The 20,864-nt window shown below is 41.9% G+C and overlaps 1 protein-coding gene across 5 annotated transcripts in view; it reads right to left on the bottom strand.

Annotated features, from left to right (window-relative positions):
- Vapa (VAMP associated protein A) overlaps positions 1-20,560 on the bottom strand; it is a 29,941-nt gene extending 9,381 nt beyond the window's left edge. For 2 of the 5 annotated variants that reach the window (XM_039084144.2, XM_008767384.2), the window contains exons 1-4: positions 20,251-20,532; positions 3,124-3,276; positions 2,351-2,454; positions 1,555-1,635 (exon numbers count right to left, since the gene is read on the bottom strand). In XM_039084144.2, the coding sequence (XP_038940072.1) occupies positions 1,555-1,635; positions 2,351-2,454; positions 3,124-3,276; positions 20,251-20,329 (417 nt within the window). In that variant the 5' untranslated portion in view covers positions 20,330-20,532. 5 annotated transcript variants of the gene reach the window in all.
- Between the last annotated feature and the right edge of the window lie 304 nt (positions 20,561-20,864).

Raw genomic sequence — 20,864 nt, forward strand, 5'->3', positions numbered from 1 at the left:
GCACAAGGCCCTGGGTTCAGTCCCCAGCTCCGAAAAAAAGAACAAAAAAAAAAAAAAAAAAAAAAAAAGAAAGAAAGAAAGAAAGGAAGGTCTAATAAACCAATCTAAGAAGAAGAATGTAGGGACTAAGCCTGACTGGTGGTAATCCCAGTTAGGAGACAGAGGCAATGCAGATCTCAATTTGAGGCCAGCCTGATCTACAGAGTGAGTTCCAAGTCACCAGGGTTATACAGAGAAACTCTGTCTTAAAAAACAAAAGTAGTAGTAATAGTAATAATAACTACTACTATTATTATTAATATCCCCAAATCACTTTTACAGTAATGTCAATCAAGATAAATTTATCTTTGGTTGTTAAATACAAAAAGCAATGGAAGCTATTATCTTTGGAGCCAGCACAGATAAACAGGGAAACTAACATATAAAGTCTAAACACTGTACTTCTTACTCTGGCAATTATGGTTCTGATTCACTTTAAAAAGATGTGTTGAAGGGGTTGGGGATTTAGCTCAGTGGTAGAGCACTTGCCTAGCAAGCGCAAGGCCCTGGGTTCGGTCCCCAGCTCCGGAAAAAAAAAAAAAAAAAAAAAAAAAAGATGTGTTGAAAACTTAAGTCATTTACTGGTCAATACCTAACTAACGTTTATGAGCATTTTTATTTCAGCTTTCTTATCAAGAAATATAGTTTACTCTGAATAGAGCAAACAAGTTACCAGATCAAAGCAAGAGTCATACCAGACTATAACCAAATTATACCAATTACATTTACCCACAGTATTTTATACATTTCAATCCACACAAAAACTTTGTTCTATAGTCCCTCCTACAAACCACAGAAAAAATGAAAAATCCTTGGGTTTGGAGAGATGGCTACTCTTCTTCCACAAGGCCTGGGGTTCCATTGCCAGCACCCACCCATGGCAATTCAAAAGCATTGAAACCTATGCCCTCTCTGGTCTCTGAGGGCACCACACAAGCACAGATATACATAAAGGCAAAGCAACCATACACATAAAATAAAATACTTTTAAAAATTTTTTAATTTATATTATATAGAGCATAGGCCACTGGTCTGCTACAAAAACATATCTATCCTTCAGCCCCCCCAAATATGTAGTTGCTTAATGCTAATCAATAAGCAATTATTCACTAAAAAATAAAATTGATTTTGATCAGAAGACAAAAATATGCAAAGTGTTTGGCAAAGGCTAAACTGGGGGGAAGATGACTTATCCCTGTAAATTATATATTTTAGTCCAAGAATATTGATGATTACCCAAAAAGAAGCCCTGATTTTATAGCTGTATCTGCATATGCATGTCTTATTCTTTAAGAAAAAGGATAAAGACATGATTTCAGAATTTGAGAGCATTCTCAGAAATTCTTTCCACACTGAAATTTGGACCTACCGTGTAATATTTACTTCTTCTTGGGCAAACAAAATATCATAAATTGGAAATAGCATTATCAAGCTTTTTACGTCTCATAAAATGACCAGGCACTACAAGCCCAGTGTCAGAGGCTGATGACCGACCAAGGTTTCTTTCTTACTCACCAGCTTATCGTTTTCATTCGGCATCTCAAATACACATCTCAGTTTAGAATCCATTAGTTCGTCAGGTTTTGCCTCTTTCCACTAAAAGGAAAAAGAAACAAAACAAAAATCCAAAGATGAGAAAAGAGAGCATGTGGCACTCAGGTCTCACCAGAGGGGACAACTGAAGCCTGGGAACGGTGGCTTAGACAACGGCCCCGTCAGGAAGCGAAAGCTCGGCTGCTGCTGGCTGGAGTTGACTGCAGGTCGCCTACAATCATGTACCAGTGTCTCTGCCATCACCATCAATTAAAGCCACACTGACACTGGGCCCAGGAAGGCAAGGGTACTGCTGCCACCCTGGTGGCCTGAGTCCATCCTAGGAGCCACACTGTGTGGTAGACAGACTGGGAGGCCAGCCTGACCCAGCTGACCTCTGACCCACAGAATGCAATGGAAGGCAACACACACGAGTCTTCTTCACCTTAGTGTTTCTAAATGGTTCCCAAGGAACAGTATTTCAGGCTTGGTGGGCCATGCATGCCTTCCAGCTCTGTGATGGAAGACGCAGAGGCAAGAGGATCTCTCTTAAGTTCAAAGTCAGCCTTGGTCTACAAAGTTCCAGAACAGGCAGAATCATGTCTTCCTTTTTTTTTTTTGGGGGGGCGGGGGGGTGTCAAAAAACTAAAAGGCTTTTTAATTGTTTAAATTTTAATTTTGTTCTGATAATTAATTTTTGGCAAGGAAGTCAGGATTGTTGAGAGTTAAACAAAACAAATTTAAACCACAGCTCCAAAAATACAACTTCTACACTTACCACAGCTTCCATATCTGAAATGTTTGGTGGAGCAAAAATTGTCTGTACCATGAACTTATGTTTACTCTTTTCGTTCGGATCATAGTCAAAGGGCTGCAGCATTACTAAACAAAGAGAGAGGGCACATGATCACCACCACAGCAACACACAAGCGTAATAGCAAGATGGGGTCAAACTCAAACGTAGTAGTCTCAAGATGCACAAGCCACGTTATAACTTTCAATTATTAGTAAATTCATTTTCTGCTGATTCTAATTTGGATAACTGAAACACTTTTAATATAACCCATTTTTAAACTGGATTTTAAACAATTACTTAGAATGTGTTCATTTGTTTAAATCTAATTTTAAGAAAACAAAGAAAGTCATTAACTCCTTGACAATTAGACCGAACCCAGGGCCTTACGCCTCCTAGGTAAGCGCTCTACCACTGAGCTAAATCCCCAGCCCCAGGCATACATTTTTTTAAGCAAAGGCCTCAAAACACTTCTGTGGATGTACAGAACATGATTCAATCACAAAACAGTGCCATTTCAAAGATGAGTAAGAATACAGACTACGGTGGAAAGACAGTTATGGAAACAGAGACTAGATGATGCTTCAGACTGACAGTAACTAATCACACCCACACACAAGCTCAGAGTAGGAAAGTTTCAGTAAAATTTTATATGGCAGATACCCAAGGAAAACCTTTAGACAAAAACTGAAGCCAAACAATAAACAGATAAAAATGTCAATATTCAAAACTGCATTAGTGTAGGACATAACTGCTACCTGAGACAGTCACGATTGACCCTGGGTCAATAACCCCACTGTTGGGCCGCACGCAGTACCGGCGGGGCGCTGTGGTCTTCACTTTGAAACACACTTTTCTGTCCGATGGATTCTGCAATTTAAGATTTGTAGTGACTACATCTGTGAAGGGGCCTGTAAGGTAAGGGGCAGAGGAAAAGAAAATTAACTGGATTCACAAAAGCATTATTTTGGTGATTTCATCCACAAAGTAACTATGATTTTAGGTTTTTAATTTTGGTTACATTTATTTATTGTTGCTTGTGTGTTGCACGTATGAACACGTGTCATGGTTATCTACACGGAGATCAGAAGAAACTTTTTAGAACCAGTGTTCTCCTTTCATTATGTGGGGTCCAGAAACCAAACTCCATCCCTCAGGCTTGGCAACAAGCATCTCCATCCAATGAGCCATCCTGTCAGCCAAAACTGTCCTCATGTTCCTACCACATCACATGACTGACAGTCCCCAGTGGTCGTCACCAGTGCTGATCTTTGAGCTCACAAGGCCATACAAAACCAAACCCTGACAGTACTCACTGCCTCAATTCATTCAATCCATTCACTCACGTGTGTTTTAAGTACGATGTTCTATGCTCTATCTAAATGCAAAGTCTTGTCTTAAAGCCTTACTTTTGTACTCAATAAAACGACAAAAATAGAATTCAAAAAGCCAACCCAGCTCTACTTAACCAGGATATCCTTGCTGTTTGTAAATGGGCTGTGAGACGTGAAGATAAACCTATTTGGTTTTGGCCGAAAAGCCAAGACAGATTATACAGTCTAGTTTGCGCAGCAAGAATTTCTTGTTGATTTTGAAGGCACTTTTAATCGTTTTTAATGGTCTTTTAATGGTTTGAAATCGTCTTTTTAAAATCTATTTTATGCTCTTGCTTTGTGTTTGTCAAAGGAATGATGCAAACAGACTGTAGGATGGCTATAGGCCTACATTCAACCACCAGCACCGAAAAGAGAAGAGGTCTTCTAGAAGCCTGGAGGAAAAGACATTATAGAAACCGTCCTGTTTTATCTAATCCTTTTCATTCATTTATTTGTCTGTGTTACTCAGACTCTATGTCCACATGTGCAGCATGGTCAGCAGTCAATGCTCTCCTACCACATTGGTTCAAAGGATTGAACTATCTTCCAGCAGGGCTGCAAGCACCCTGAACCAGAGTCACCTTCTGACCTATTTATTTGAATCATAAACAAAAATTATGTTTTTTTAAATTTTGCAACAGTCATACTTTGAAATCTGGATTTAGAAATTCACCAACTATGTGCAATAAAGTTTGAGTGTTGGTACTGTCTGAGACAAAGACTTTCAGGAAAGTAAAGACAGACTGCGTAAGACAAACACACACATGTGCCTAATGCTTACCATGAGAAAAAACTACTTCACAGGAAGTGGGGAAATTTAAAAACTGCTTAGTTCAAGCCTGAGAAATAGTACTGGTACTTGAAGTGCTCGTTTCATTATAAGCTACTCACCGGCTCTGTGGACAATCTTACACCCTTTGCTGCTCCCCAATTGCTTGTTTCTGATCAGCAGATAATTTAACATCTCTATAACTCATGAAGATAAAGGGGAGGATTCCCTTCCCCCAAACCTGTCCACTTTACCTCCCATATACACAGCATAAGAGTAGAAATAAATACATCTGAAACCAGTGAAACAAGAAGTCCCCTCCTTAATAATGGCAGTGCCCATAGATCATAACAATAACTGAGCTTTATGACATTTTTAATCAATTCTCCTAAGAATTGTATGTGTTTTAAAGAGTATTTAATATATTATCCAATAGGGATTATATATTCTAAATATAAAAATGCAAAGATAAAATATCAAGCATGCACAGGCATAATCCACAAATCTTAACACTGAATTCATAAAAGCTAATAAGGCTGTTATGGTAGCTGTTATCACCCTACCAACAGACAGACACAGAGACAGACAGACAGACACATACAAACATTCACACCCCACCCATCCTCAATGATATGAATTACTGATGATAAAACTTTCCTCAATTGTCAAGCTAAGCTGAGCTACAGAGAGAATCAGGCAGGGGAGAAAGCAGCTTGTTTTGTCCTTCACGACAACACTCCTCATAAAGAACATTCACCGGGGGCTGGGGATTTAGCTCAGTGGTAGAGCGCTTACCTAGGTACCTAGGAAGCGCAAGGCTCTGGGTTCGGTCCCCAGCTCCGAAAAAAAAGAACCAAAAAAAAAAAAAAAAAGAACATTCACCTGCACACTCCGATCCCATTTTATTAAGGCTGGGCTCTTTCAGACATTTCCTATCTAACCCTTTGGGCACAAGGCTTCATGAGTCTAGCATTTCTACCTGTATTCCTCTCCTTTCAGGGATGTGTTAAGCAGAAAATAGTCCTTTAAGATAATGCCTCCTTCCTGAGGACCAGATCAGGTACAGTTACTGCCCCATACTCTGCAACAAAGGTCAGGTAAATTTCTGTGCAGCACACCATGAAAGATTAAAGTTCTCTAAGCTCAGGGTTTCCCTGCTCTATGGATAGCTCCAATTTGAAGCCCTTTGTCATCCATCTTGGAACCGAAGGTGACCAAGGAAAAACACCACAATTACAGAAGCTCTTGCAGGGTCATGAATAACAAAGTAATCCTTTTACTTCAATTCAGACATTTGCAAGTGTTCTAACATCCATGAAATTGCACTCTTTTCACAATTGCTGACAAGTCTCTCAGCTCTTCACTATGGTACAGACTACATTAGTGGCTTCCATGTAATAGCACAACATTCAATACCAAAGAATACCTCTTTAAAGGAATCCTGGCTGTCCACACAATTCATGAAACATAATCCATATGTATTCCATGGTGTTTCCTATTTTTCCTACTCTATGTATGCCTTGTCCCATTCATTCTCTCACACCACAAACTCCCAAAGAAACAGTAAATTCATTCCTGACTGAAGTGGAGAAGTTAACAAGCTTTGAGTCCTTGTGCTACTCAATACATTATTTGTTGAATTACCATATACCAGAAATATAGCTAACATTTTTAAACAAGAAATGATGAAAGTATACATGTTCAAGTGAAACTCTTTTTCTTCATAAATCATTCTAGTCTTACAGCTTTACTCTTTGATCATACTATACCTTTACTGTACTTTGAATATAAAAGGTAGGAATCCTAAAGAGAGCTGGATATCCCTATGTGAATACATAAATAAAAGTCATTGCTATTTACTATCTCTGCACAGGTCTTGCCGAGTTAACTTAAACTAGCTACACAGTTTCCTAAGCTGGTGCACTGGTTCTTTAATGCCAGCACTCAGGAGACAGGATGTGAGTTCAGGGCTGGCCTGAACTCCATGGTTTCTGGACAGTCAGGACTGTGTAAAAGACCTTGTCTACAAAAACAGTAAAAGAAAACCAGGTCTGACTCCAGAGCCTCAACTGTACTTATTTCCATAAATACACACGAAGATTCCCGGAGCATTAGAGCAATCAGATTAGCATCATATAATGTACTTATTTCCTTTGGTCCCACAGGCCAATGTTAACACTTCCTAAAATAAATAACATTTAAGTATTTTACACCCAAGAAAGTTCTAAACATGTTCACTACATATTTCTTTTCATTTTAATTTTATGTGTATGGGTGTTTTGACTGAATGTACATCTGTGTTTGCCTGGTTCTTGGGAAGGCAAGAAGAGGGTGTCATATTCCCCTGGAAATGCAGTTACAGATTGTTAAAAGTTGCCATGTGGTACTGGAAAAATAGAACACAGGTCCTCTGGAAGAGCAACAAGCACTTTCAATTGCTCAGCCATCTCTAGCCCCTTAAGGACATCACCTTAATTGATTTGCCTGTTCTATACTGTGTGAGCGATCACGAGGACTGATGTGAGTTCCTGCACTGCTGTATCTCCTGCAGTTACAACACTGTCTGATGTCAGTCACTGGTAGGCATCCTTGTACAAATCAACAGTCCCACTTTCTGGAAAAATGAAATGAGAATGTATATGGGTGTTCTGTCTGCATGTTCATCCATACACCAAAAAAGGGCATTTGATCCCTCAGGACTCATTATAGATGGTTGTGAGCCACCAAGTGGATGCTGATAACTGAACTCAGGACCCCCTAGCACAGCAGTCACTTTTCTTATTTGCTAAGTCAGCTCTCCAGCCCCAAATGAGTTCTATTCTACTCAAAAAGGTTTAGTTACAACACTAAAATATAGCCCTTTATAAAATTTTTACTAAAGTATGGATTGGGATTAGTGCTAAGCCAAGACTTCATACTTTTACTTAAGCCTCTCTAATATTTCAAAGCTTTAATTATTTAAGCTACTTACTGCACTTATTTATCCACAGTGGATTATATAAGTAAACAATTCCCAAATATATTGTGAAAAACTCACCAAAACGCACTTAATAGAGAGGCAGTGAGTGTGTAGTCATTTGAGGAGGGAAGATGCCACGTTTGCCCACACAGTGGGTCACAATCATTGTTAAAAGCTACCAATGAGATGGCATCGTGTCTGTCTTTCTTTTAAACCACTTCCCAATACTGCAGTGTCATTATGGGCATATAAGTCCAATACCCATTTGTCATCTTCACAAAAGAAAGCACTTTAAAAGTTAAAACAATTATTCTTTTCATTACTCTCAATGAAAAGACAGGCAGGACTGGTTTCTGTTATTGGTGTATTATTTTGTTAAAACATAATATAGAATACTGAATGGCTTAAAGACTAAAGCCATTTACAATGTGACTGATCCCCCAAATTAATCTTACCATTATAGACAAAAAGATCTCTTAGGTCCCTTCCATCTCCAAAATTAAGTGACATTATGATCAACTTATTATCTTGAAGGTGTCTTTCTCAATGGAAAATAAAGAAGTAGACAGAAATTATTCCCCATCAAACATTTAGGGTTGCTTTTTAAGACATTCTAATATATCCGTGATTGTTATTTTGTTTTGTTCTAGACTTTTGTTGTTGTTCAGCTGGTTTTTTTAGTGTTGGTTTGTTTTTCATAGATTTCATATGTAGCCTAAAAGAGCCTCAAACTTACTACCAAAAATAAAAGCTGGGGGCAGGGGTGGGGCACCTTTCCAGACACTGAAAGATCTAGTACCAGTCAGGTGGTGGGAGTGGATGGTGGGGCACACCTTTAGTCCCAGCGTTTGAGGGACAGAAGCAGGTGGATCTGTAAGAGTTCCAAGCCAGCCTGGTCTACAGAGTTCCAGGACAGCCAAGGCTACACAGTGAAACCCTGTCTCAAAAACAGCACCAAAACAACAAAGATCCAACCATATTTAAGGAAAAAAAAAACACAAGAGAGCAAATATCTATTTTAGAGTTTACTATTTGTAATCTGGTGGCATGGGAAATGAAGTAGAGGTAACATCACAGTCAAAAAAGCAAGCACCATAAAAATCTCGCCTACGTCTCTTCTCTCAAATAAGTGTCTCTGCACACACTGGCCCAAGCCTGTCATTGTCTCTAAGTCAGTAAGTCTTTCAAGGGTGAACTTCATTACCTCATCTGTGTCAAAAGTCAAGGAATAAAGATCCTAACTTGTCAATCATCAGTATATAGAAAAGCTAGCCTTTCCCAGTGGCCAGCTGCATATTTTTCCTTTGCCATCGAAATAAACGCCAGTATTTTTACCTTCAACCTATATACACCTACCATTGTTCTTTAATATATATCTACATGACAATACCAAATAAAAGGTTAATACTATGTCAATTGTTATATGTTAGAAATAATAACAAAAAGTGTGCATGTTCAATACTTTTGACATAACTTTTTAAAAATACCTTTCCTTTTAAACAGTTGTTTGAATCGCAAGATGTGAAATCTGTGAAGATGGTTCTAAGTGGTTTTTCAGATGTGAGTCTATTCTTCCTAGTCATATTCTGTTTTGTTTAATCCCAAAACATTGGCCCCCTGAACCAATCCACACTATCTGAGGAGGGGAGGAATTTTAAACCTACTTGTTTAATTCTATATGCAGGGCCAATTCTCAGGGAAGTAAGTATCATCAAATACATCTAATAAAATTCTTACAAGAAGCCAGCAACTGATGACAACATGTCACGTTTATGTGCAGCTGATTTAACATTTGCAAAGTCGTTACAAAGTAGGTTTTAAGTTTTAAAGGTTTTTTTTACTGTTGTTTTGTTTTTACTTTATGTCTGTGCATGGGACGCATGTGTATTGGTGCCACTGTGTGATGTAAATGTGAAGATGAGAGGGCGATCAATCTGAAAAAGTTGTTCTTTTCCTCCTCTATGTGGGTCATGGGATTAAATTCAAGATTGTCAAGCACAAGTGTCTTTACCCACTCAGCCATCTAGCCAGGCCAGATTAGATTTTTAACTACAATTTAAATTGTAAATCTGCATGACATGTATTACCTAAACCAAAGACATTCTCCCAAGATCAGTGAATTTATTTGGTAGTAGCACTGAAACGGGAACACTCCTAACATAATATAAACTGTGTTTATTCAAGAATATTCAGCATACCAACTATACATTACAATAAATGGATCGTATTTATGTACCTTTCCAATGGAAGAGTAAGACTGTCATGATCAACCAGTTTATCACGTGAATCAGGACAACAGAAGTGACACAATGCAATCTATGAAATACTTTTTGCCACAAATACTGACATCCAAGACTAATGAGCCCCCTTTAATCAAGGCAAAACTTACACATACTGAAAGAAACAACTAAAACCAGAGCAGAAGCACAATTGGGAAAACTTCAAGACTAAGTAGATGCTAAAGACTTACTGTTGATTTTTATTTTAAATAAAAATGATATGCAAAGAAAATGTTTCCTTTTAGTTGTTAGAAATTGAAACTCGGGGCTGGGGATTTAGCTCAGTGGTAGAGCGCTTACCTAGGAAGCGCAAGGCCCTGGGTTCGGTCCCCAGCTCCAAAAAAAAAAAAAAAAAAGAAATTGAAACTCAAGTAGCAATTGAAACCTAAGTCACAGAATATTTGTTTTAAAAGTATTCAGGCAAGTACCGAAGAGACATCTCAGTAGCAGAATGCTTGCCTACTATGCATAAAGTTCAGGTTTGATTACAGCACACCTCCCCCACTCCAAAAGGGCAAACAAAAATACACTAATAAGTAAATCATGATACTAACGAATGTTTACATCATTAAGACACATTTTTAAAGTAACATTTTAAACATTTTAAAGTAACATTTGGAAACTTTCCTAAGTTTAAAATTTTGAATGATCTGAGTCACATTCCAGTTATAAAAAAACCCAGTAAGTAAGCAGGTATTTGCAAATAATAGCTCTTTTCGGTTTTGCTTTCTCCCCCAAAACAATTTTTGTAATTCTAAGAAAGCCAGATCCATCTCAGAAAAGCAAGTAAGCCTTCACATGAGTGTCCCTCAAAAGAGGCAAAGCCAACAAGAAAAAGAGATTAGAAGTAGCCAATAAATAGATGCCTGGCCAGCAGGGTCCCTTCACAAACCATTTCTGCATAGTCAAAGTCTTTTAGGCCAGGCATGGTGGCACACACCTTTAATTCTAGCACTTAGAAAGCAGAAGCAGGCACAGATCTTCATTTCTAGGCCACCCCTCCCCCCAAAAGTTTCAACAGAGAACTTGAAAAGGTAAGGGAGGGATAAGGATAGAAAGAGGTCAAAGATACAAATTAGCACACATGCAGTCTAGAGCAAGTCTAGAGACCTAATAACACACATGACATTCAACTGTGCTGTGTCTGGATTCTTGCTACATGACAAAACTTCAACTGGGGGAAGGGGTGAAGAGGGCAAGAGAGGAAGGAACAAGCCAATTTGCTTCAGTCATGCATCCATTACCTACATACATCCTATAACAAGCCATACACCTATGACGGATAACACTGTCAACCTGACACAATCTAGAATCAGCACAAGTAAGTCTGTGCACACCAAAAGGGTGACCTAGGTCAGTTTAACTGAGATAGGAAACCCACATTAACTGTGAACCACAGCATATCACTGGCTGAAGTACTAGACCGATGAAAAGGAGGAAGACCGTGAGCACCAGCGATACAACAGGTCTTCGTCCCGACTGGGAATTCAGTGTAACCCCAAACTCCGGTCGGTCCCCAATTCCCTCACTACAGTGGACTCTCATCTTCCTGGACTGTTAAAGTGAATAATGAGAGAAGCCTTTCTTCCTTGGTTGCCTTTCCCATATTTTGTCACAGCAATGATAAAAGCTAATATCTTTTTTTTTCCTATTCTTTTTTTTTTTTTCGGAGCTGGGGATCGAACCCAGGGCCTTGCACTTGCTAGGCAAGCACTCTACCACTGAGCCAAATCCCCAACCCCACTAACTAATATCTTAACTATGTATAACAAATTCTGTTTGGAGGGAAAAGAATATGACACATTAAAGCAATAATTTTAGCAATTACGAATGCTAACAATTTGGAAAAACAAAACTAATTCTGAAGAACTTTAGTCAAGTTTTCCCAGATTCCCAAACCCTAGTGGATACCTAAAATCAAACCAGAATCAAGTCCTATAATTTATTGCCTTTTCCATTTTAACCAAGCCTGTATCACATAACATAGCCATCCATTTTTATCATTTGAAGTTAACAGCAAATCCGAAGACAATCCTAAGTCATGCGGGGAGACCCTTAGTTACTGTAGATCTTTGCAACATCACCATAGAGTTTCTTTGCTTCCCTACTAAGCTGAGAGCTTTGCACTTAAAGGAAAACCCTCTGTGGCTTCTCATGGGCATACCCAGGCATGCTGAAATCGCCGGCATCCCTGTTGATTGTTCATAGGCCATTTTTAGGTAAAAAAGTAAACAAGGGTAACCTGAGAACAAATACTGTGATACCAACAATCTGATAAAAAATTGTCCAAGTAACTAGTTAGTGGGCAGCTTTGCAGTGAAGAAATACCTGGCCCAACAGTCAGGTCCTGGGCAAGACTCCAGCTCACAAGGACACAAATCTAAACTTATGAACTGTTTATGTCTGGAAATTTCTCCCCTTCTATTTTGGGACCACAGAAATCAAAATTTATAAATGAAAGGGGTACACAACAGCATATTTTCCTACTATTAAAATGACTTCTAAGGTGATTTTTGATATCTCTAATTGATACGTGCACCTGCAGAGACACATGTGCAAGCATGTGAGCCAAAGAATAAACTTGGGTGTCCTCAAGAACACCGTCCACTTCCTGAGACACTCTCATTGGCCTAGGCCTTAGACTAGGGTGGACTGAGGGGCTGCAGCCCCCAGGGATCCTCACATCTGTCTCTGCAGTGCTATAGTGCTAGGATTACAATCACGAGCCATCCCGCCTCCCTTTTAACCCAGGTGCTGCGGATCCAGACTCAGGTTCTCATGCTGGCAGGCAAGCACCTGAGTCATCTTCCTAGTCTCATTCCCCAGCCCCAACTCCCCTTCAGACTCAGTTTCTTGCCCAAGCTAGCTCCAACTCCAGGTTCTCTTGCTTCCACCTTCCAAGTGCTAGGATAAGCTTGTCCCACCAATGCCACCAAGGCAAGCTAAATGACTTAATACTTATATGTACTCACAAACCTTCAAAAGCCAACCCTCCCCCTTCCAAAATACTCTTTTTGGTCTCACTGACTCTACAAAAAGTAAACACACACCACCACCACCAACAACAACAACAACAACAACTAAAAAAACCCCACCAACCTAGTCATTTCTTTACAAAATACCCTAGCACTCGTTTTTTAGAACTATGAAAATTCAAAATACAAGTATGTCCAACAGGCAGGTGAAAAAGCCAATTGCAAAGAGTTCAAAGTTTTTTTTAAAGAGAATTGTTATTACATGTGAAATCATCTCCCAAAAGGTCAATCAATCCCATCCTTCTCATTAGTTACTGCAAGTCTTAAGCATACTGTCACACTACTAGAATATGGTCTTCCTCCTACCTTCCTTCCATATATCCCAAAGAAAATGTTAGTCTCATCCAGACATCCAGTGTTCCCTAGCTCAGGGAAGGCCATCACCCCTCCACTTCAGGCACACCATCTAGGAAACCACACCTTATCTCAGCACACACATCTACTTTGGCCTTTCATTATCTCCAACACCACTGTCCATCTCTTGCCATAATCGTTGCCTACAGCATCTAATTACCTCACTACCAATTTACATAGCTACAATTATTTCTTAATGAACACAAAATACCCTGGCATACTTTTACACCTGCCCCTCCACCCAAATAAAAAAATAAAAATAAAAAATACACACACTTTAAATCACTCAGTATCTTAAAACAAAAAAACAAAAACAAAAACAACCAAAAAAACGAAGAAACTTCTAACTTACCAAACTAGAACCACATATACTTTGGTCATTTCTACTACTGCTGCCTGGATGGAACCTTTTCAGTTAACATCATGCCTTCCTACCACAGGATACTGTACTCACATGTTCCTTTCTTCCTCTAGGTCAGTGGTTCAACTTTCCTAAATGCAGCAACCATTTAATACAGTTCCTCATGACATTGTAGCTGTAGTTTTACAGTTGACTTGTAAATAGTTGGAGACAGATCTGCCACGAGTCCCAACCAACAGGCTAAGAACCACTATGCTAGGTCACTTTTATTTACTACTGGAGTCTCAGCTCTCAACTGTCAAAGGCTCCCTACATTCGGCCCATCTGGAAACTGAGATCTTGACCTGTAGAATTGGCCCCACAAAAACAAGGACTGTTCACAATCGTAGTTCCACACTCACCTCTGACAAATTCATGATGGAATTCGTTCTAAAACTAACAAGTTTACAAGCAGAAGACACATTTTAAAAAGTCAGATCAACAGAGGCAAAAAGAGATGAGTATGCTAGAATAATTACACAACATGAATGTTCAGGTTAAGGAGTGGGAAAGCTTGAAATATGTGGGGTTTGAACTGTCACCTGATAGGAACATTCAAATCCAAATAATGCAATAAGGACTGTGTAGTCTTTGAGCCAGTGAAGAAGGGCTCAGTCAGTAAGACACTTGTCATTCAAGCCAACCACCTGAGTTAGATCCAGGGTGTCCTCTGACCTTCACAAACAACCTTGACACAGCATGCAGACATACACACTTCTCTCTCTCCTCCCTTCTCCATACATAAACTCAGTAACTAATAGTAAAATAATTTTTTCAATTAGCCAGTGGCACTCAGGAGGCTGAGGCAGGAAGATCAGCTCAAGGGCAGCCTGGACAGCCAGAGTTACATGGTGAGACTTATCTCTAAAACCAAAACAACAAAGTGTCTGACTGTACATCTGAAATGAAATAGAGACCTGGGTATCTGCCAAAATGTGCAGGAGCAGGAATATGGAGTTGAGGAAGAAAAAAACTTAGTCTGATTAAGGAAAGGAATAAGGACATTGAAACCAAGTCAGCGTGTCAGAAACAGTAACATTTAAGGAAAGGGTCACACGTGGGACTTGGGGGGAGGAAGCATAAGACAGTGATATTGAAGTCTGAGAGTAATACTACTTTCCGTAGTATTAAATGATAAAGTTACATATACACTGGAAGTGATCACTGCAGGTGACATCAAGTAGTGAGGACAGAAGTGTGACTACAATGACTTGGATGTGAAGGAACTGGAAAACAGCAAACACTACAGCTGCTTGGATTCTAATGGTAATTGTGTTCCCCAAACCGCTTGTGCATAGCTTCTGAGAACCTGCCCCCAATTAACTCTGACTGGTAAATAAAGACGCCAGCAACAACAGCTGGTGAAAGAGAAAGAGGCAGGGTTTTAGGTTTCCCAGGTGTGGGACCACCAGAAGGAGGAGAAAAGAGAGACACCATGCGTGAGGAGTGCAGGACAGGGAGGCAGAGCCACCAGGCAAAGGGGCCAGTAGACTGCCGCCCAGGAGCAACCAAGCCGTAACAGAAATTAGGAAGTAGTAACCTAGTTATCAGTGGGAGGTCCATGCTAACAGCATGGAGGGTAGGCAGCTGTCCAGCTATTGTGCTGCTTAAGGCATATTAAAATATAAAGGCAGAGCGTGTCTTTCATTCGGGAACATCAAACATTGAGGCGAGAAGCACTGAGCACAGAATAATAATACTACAAAACATAAACTACTTTTCCAAGAGGTCTGAATGCAAAATGATACAAAAGACCAGGATAGTTATAGGCCTGCCCAACAGTTACCTAGCAACAGCCAGGTAGTCCTGGCTGGCTATAAAAAGAACTGTTTGGCCTCTCTTCCCTCTCTCTGACCCCTTTCTCCTTCTCTCATCCCCTCTCACTACTACTCTCTTCTCAACCCCCCTTCCCATGCTCCCAATCAACTTAACTCTATACTAGAGCCTGGATCCACTATGGCACCCACTCCAGCATACCATCCCACTCTTTACAAACATACTTGACGAAGGGTTAGGAAACAACCTAGCCTTATCTGCTTACTTAATCTTTTGAAACGAAACACTTTGGTTTGAGAAGCCAGTGGCTGCAAACAGGGACAAAAATGGCTAGAAAATGGTCTAAGAATGAGTCATGAGGGATTTGACCTTAACCAGTAAGAATTCAAAGAAACAAAGCTTTCTCAGGGAACAGAGCATGTATGCGCATACAGACACACTGGTGTTAAAGACAGCAGTCTACTATAGCAAGATATACCTACCACAATGACAAACAAGCAAACCTTACCCCATGGGCAAGGCGGTATCTTACACCTTTTAAGAACTGGCTAAGGATTATATTTTAAGACAGTTTGTGAAATGATCATCCCAGAATTTGGATGTTTATGTGGAATAAGAGCATCTTCTCGAACCATGTAAAATTTCCTAAATTGCCTCCCCCCAAAAACCTGTAGTATTCATCAGTGCTTGTGCTTATCTTATGAAATGCTGCTATTCAAAGATGCTCAGGAATGGTGCTGCTTATTTATAATCCCAGCATTGGGAAGAGGAAGGCAGAACAAAAACTCAAGGTCTTAGATAACATGCACAGCACAGAGGAACCAATCTGGAAATGATTGAGAAACTTCCTCCCTACTATCTTTAATTGTACCGGAAGATGCTATGGAGGCCACTTAGGAGAAGATATCAAAAGATAACCTTGGATCCCCCACGCTACGATGCCAACCTACCAGGCAAGATACGCCCACTGATATAATAGTGGCATGACTAATATGGGGGTAACCAATCAGTTTCTAATTGTATTTGGAACCTGATCCACAAGAAGGACTGATACCTTTTAAACCTAGTTAAAAGCCCAGTCGCTGCTGGGGAGATCTTAGGCCCTAGGTAGAACCGACCACTGTTGTTTTACAACATGTTCATGTTATTGATCTGCTTCTAAACATACACGTTTATACCCATTCGTAAGTTCTGCTCTGAACCTTTATCAGAGAAGTTTCTTTTTGTAATGAGCAGTAACTAATTCAGGACTCAGAAGTGCTAAGATTGGTGACAGTGCATGCTCAGTCCCAACTGGCCACACTCCCCTCAAGGCTTAGAGACTATCAAAGAGGACATAAAGAGACTCTAAGAGGAGGAGGAGAGAAAAGAGTGCTATGAGATGCTGTTGTCTGGGGGCATGGCCACTGCACTTCTGAATTCACAGCAGCTGTGGTACCTATGCAAGAGACCCGCTCGAGGTTATCTCAGACGACTATTGAGAAAAGGTGAGTCAATCTTCTTTAGGGGAAGGGAGGTGGCAGCTAGCAGGCTGCTTATGCTCCCACACCAGAGTCAACTTTTTAAGGTAGGGGAGCCGGAGGAGATGGAAGAGCGCTGGCTGCTACTTCAGAGGACCTGAATTCAGCTTCCAGCATCCACATCAGGTAGCTCACAACCATCCGTGACCCCAGCTTCAGAGAATCCTACACTCATGTCCACATGAAGACACACATAAATAATTACAAATATTCATCTTTTAATGAAGACACAAAGGTAGGAGGGAAGCATGAGGCAGGGGTCAGGTGGAGCAGAACAAAATAGTGGAGATGATCACGTTACCCTGTGTGTCTGTAAAATTGTCAAAAAAAATTTTTTTTTCTTTAGTTTAAAAAGTGGTTGAAGAGATGGCTCAGTGGTTGAGAACATTTCCTGAGGATCCAGGTTCAATTCCAGGAACCCACATTGCAGCTAATGACCATTTGTAACCCCTGTTCCGTTTCCAAAGGATCTGACACCCTCTTCTGGCCTCCACAAGCACCCAGGACCCAAGTAGTATACACATGTACCTACAGGAAAAGACTTACACAAAGAAAATCAATCTCTTTAAAAAATTAAATTTTAAAATGAATTCAAGATCCTCACGGTTGTACAGGGAGTCCAAAGCCATCCTGGGATGGATGAAAGAACCCAGTCTCAGAAGGGGTGTGACTGCTGGCAGTGGCAGCACAGCTCTGTAGTCCTCAGGTGCTAACAAGAGCCACCTCAACACAAGGATTTCAGTCAGTTTTCCTCTTTCCCCTGACCATTATGAGCAAGCACACACTTAGAATTCTCTTTTTGCAAAACTTTCTTCTTCAAAGTTCAATACTGTCAACAGCTAGGAACAGTAAAATGCAACACAAAACAATAAACAAATTTTATAATATAGTAAATGTTAGGAACAAAAAAGTTTTTTCTGTGAAATATCCAATTTCAAATCTAAATTATTGGTTAAAGTATTGCTAGAATTTAAGCAACCAAAAATTTTCTTAATGAATCTTTTTATGCTCTAAAAGGTCTGCTTTAGAATTTATTCTACAATCAAGAGACTTATATATATATTACTAGTTATGAGAAGTAAACTACAAAGTTATAACACTTATCAAGTCATTATTCATATTAAAGAAAAACTGTCAATCTCAGAATGGCTGAGTCACTCCTGAAGAAACCACTGTTGAATCCAAATAATTCAAATAAACCTTGCACACAATCAAGTAATTTTGCAAAATGAAATGTATAAACAACCTATACTTAAATGAAAGACATGTAAAGATCAGTTAAATAATTTTTGATATGGTCAACCAAAAGATGCACAGTGGATTCTAAATCACCCTACTTAGTGTAAAGCTGTGCATTGAAATACAGAGGCTTCCACTGTACCAAGTTACCTCTGGCTGACAAAGTAACACTAAGGAGAAAAGCAGCAAACCTCACTTCAACCCTCTGCACCTCTCCCTATCATATCCATCTCTCCCACCTTTCCACAAGTCTGACCGACTGGAGTCTATGCATCTCATCTCACTCCGATTTACTCAACCACTCCCTTTGCATGACTTTCCCCAGGCAACTTCAAGAGCCTTTTCCTTGAGTTTCCTACAGAAAAGAGCTTCTTTCAGACGTGCTCCTGCCCCGGTATCATTTACATGCCTTTTCCACCAGCATTGGGATTTTTGGTAACACAGAGCCTGTTGCATAAACACGGTTGTAATTATTTAATATCAAAAATGAGTGATCTACATGAATACAGCACAATTTCTGGTGGTTTTTAAAACCTGCCTCATAAAATACCTTTCACACATGGCTATGCAGTAAGGAAAATTTGCTCTACACTGTCAAAAGGGGGAAAGCAAACCACACAGAATATCGTCAAGATTTATATTAAATCGCTCCCACTAATGATGGCTACTACAGTACAAATACTCTGAGGACTTCTCAGCAAACTCCGCCCAACTCCCCTCCAAAAAAACTTAAATCAAGCAACCAGAAATTTGCTGCAGCAAAATACACTCGAAATACCGGAGGGTGAGACACTGTCAAGTGTCTCACATGTAGTCCAGGTTTATTTCAAACTTTGGGTGGTTCCTGAACTTCCAAAATGCCGGGATTATAAGTGTGGTTCACGACCCAATTCCAAGCATATTAAAACTGCCTTAAAATCACAATCAAGTTCTTGTCTAGTACGGAGGAACTTGTGAATGTACTGAAACGCCTGCAGGGCATGCTACTAGCAGAATACCACATGTTTAAGTCCTAAACTATTTAAAATATAAAAGTCTTAAGTATCTGGAACTATTTTAAATTGTTCCTACAAGGACAATTCAGCTATTTTCATGTGGACTCACTTTTACACTACTATAATGGGTTTACTTTTTCTTTTCCTACTGGAATCGATATGCGCTTAAGGGAAATTGTTTTCACCAGTTGCTGAAATTAAAACGCAAGGTATTAACTTTCCAAAGGGGGAGGGGGGCACTTTTCATTTAAAGATAGGAAGCACGTGTTCTTTTTAGCTCCTTAAAATGCAGTAAACTGTTCTGTATAACTTTTCGTTTCCTACACACTGAGAAGGCAAACGGCCTCGGATCTGAACAAGGATCACCAAACCAGTGATTGTCTATCACAGTCAGTGCTCCAAAGTCAACAGTTCCAGAGCTGTGTGGCACCTTATCAGCTTTCTCCGGGTATGCTGGGAAACCGCAAACGTAAGAGGGTCACAGACCCTGAGTCGTCTTCAGTAAAAAGACAGTGTGAACTCAAGGACTAGGAGCACAAGGGCTGGGTCCTCCGTACCTAAGGACGAGTCGACGTGACCCAAGGGACCCACTCCCATTAACCTACGACCATGCATGCCCCAGCTGACGCACAGCTTTCTGCCGCGCGCTTGGGGCCGTGCCAACACTCGGGGTCAGTCCCAGCCAGACACTGCTGGGTCTCCCGGCTTGACAGAGTCCGGCACCTGACAGGGAAGACTCCGGGCGAAGCCCGCGGTCTTGAGCGCCTCGCCCGCGGGCCGTGCCTACCCAAAGGCGCGGAACGTCGCCCGCTGGCGCCCGCAGACCCCGGAGCTCTTGCTCCCAGCCTCCGGCTCGCACAGCCTGGACCGCGCCGCGGCCGCCCTGGGGCAAGGACGCCATGCGGGCGGGCGGGCAAGGCGCGGGCGGGCTCCCGCGGCGCCCCCGTGGGCCGCAAGATGGCGGCGGCTCCGGGCAGAGCCCTCCGCGGCGTCCGTCCGGCTCCCTCCCCTCCCCTCCGCAGCCCGGCCCGGCAGCGGCGGACGCCGAGGCGCCGAGCGGAGGGACGCAGCGGAGCCGCGGCTCCGACGTTCGGTCCGGGCGTGGGGGAGGGGAGCGCAGCCCGTCCACCCCGCCGCCGCCCGCCGGCCCCAGCCCCGCTCGGGCGCGTCCCAGCCAGCCTACCTTTGAATTTGAGGTCTGAAGGAGGGTCGAGGACCAGGATCTGCTCGTGCTTCGCCATGGCCCCGGAGGCGGACGCCATAGGAGACAGCGCAGAGCGGGGGCGCGCCCGCGGCGGCGGTTCGCTGGCGGGGGCGGGGGACGGTGGCGGCGCCGGCTCCGCGGAGCTCTAGGACGGGGCCAGGCTCACGATTCCCGAAGCTCCGCGCCTGCTGCCGGGCCGCGGGTCCCGAGGGCTGCCTGTCGGGTCAGCAGCTCCGGGTGTCACAACTGACTCAACCCCACACCAGTCGCCGCGGCCACGCGCACTGCGATCCTCGGCTCCCCACGTGACGGCCTTACGTGTCTCCGTGCGCGCCCCCGCGGCCCAGAGCCCTCGTGTTGGCCCCGCCCTCCGGGCCTAACTGGGCTCGGCGCTGAGCTAGTGCGCCTGCGCACCTCCGACTTGGCCGCAGCTCCCTGCGCCGCGCTGCTGTCAATCTCTGTAGAGCGTGCAGGGGGCGTAGTAGGGCTGTTTGTGGGAGACGGGGTGCGCGGCGCCGGGCGAGGGGCGTCGTTCTTGGCGCCCTGGAGCTGCGAATGCGGGGCTGTAGCGCCGACTACGATGCTACCTCACA

The sequence above is a fragment of the Rattus norvegicus genome, chromosome 9, assembly GCF_036323735.1.
Source record: "Rattus norvegicus strain BN/NHsdMcwi chromosome 9, GRCr8, whole genome shotgun sequence".
In the NCBI taxonomy this organism is placed as follows: domain Eukaryota; kingdom Metazoa; phylum Chordata; class Mammalia; order Rodentia; family Muridae; genus Rattus; species Rattus norvegicus.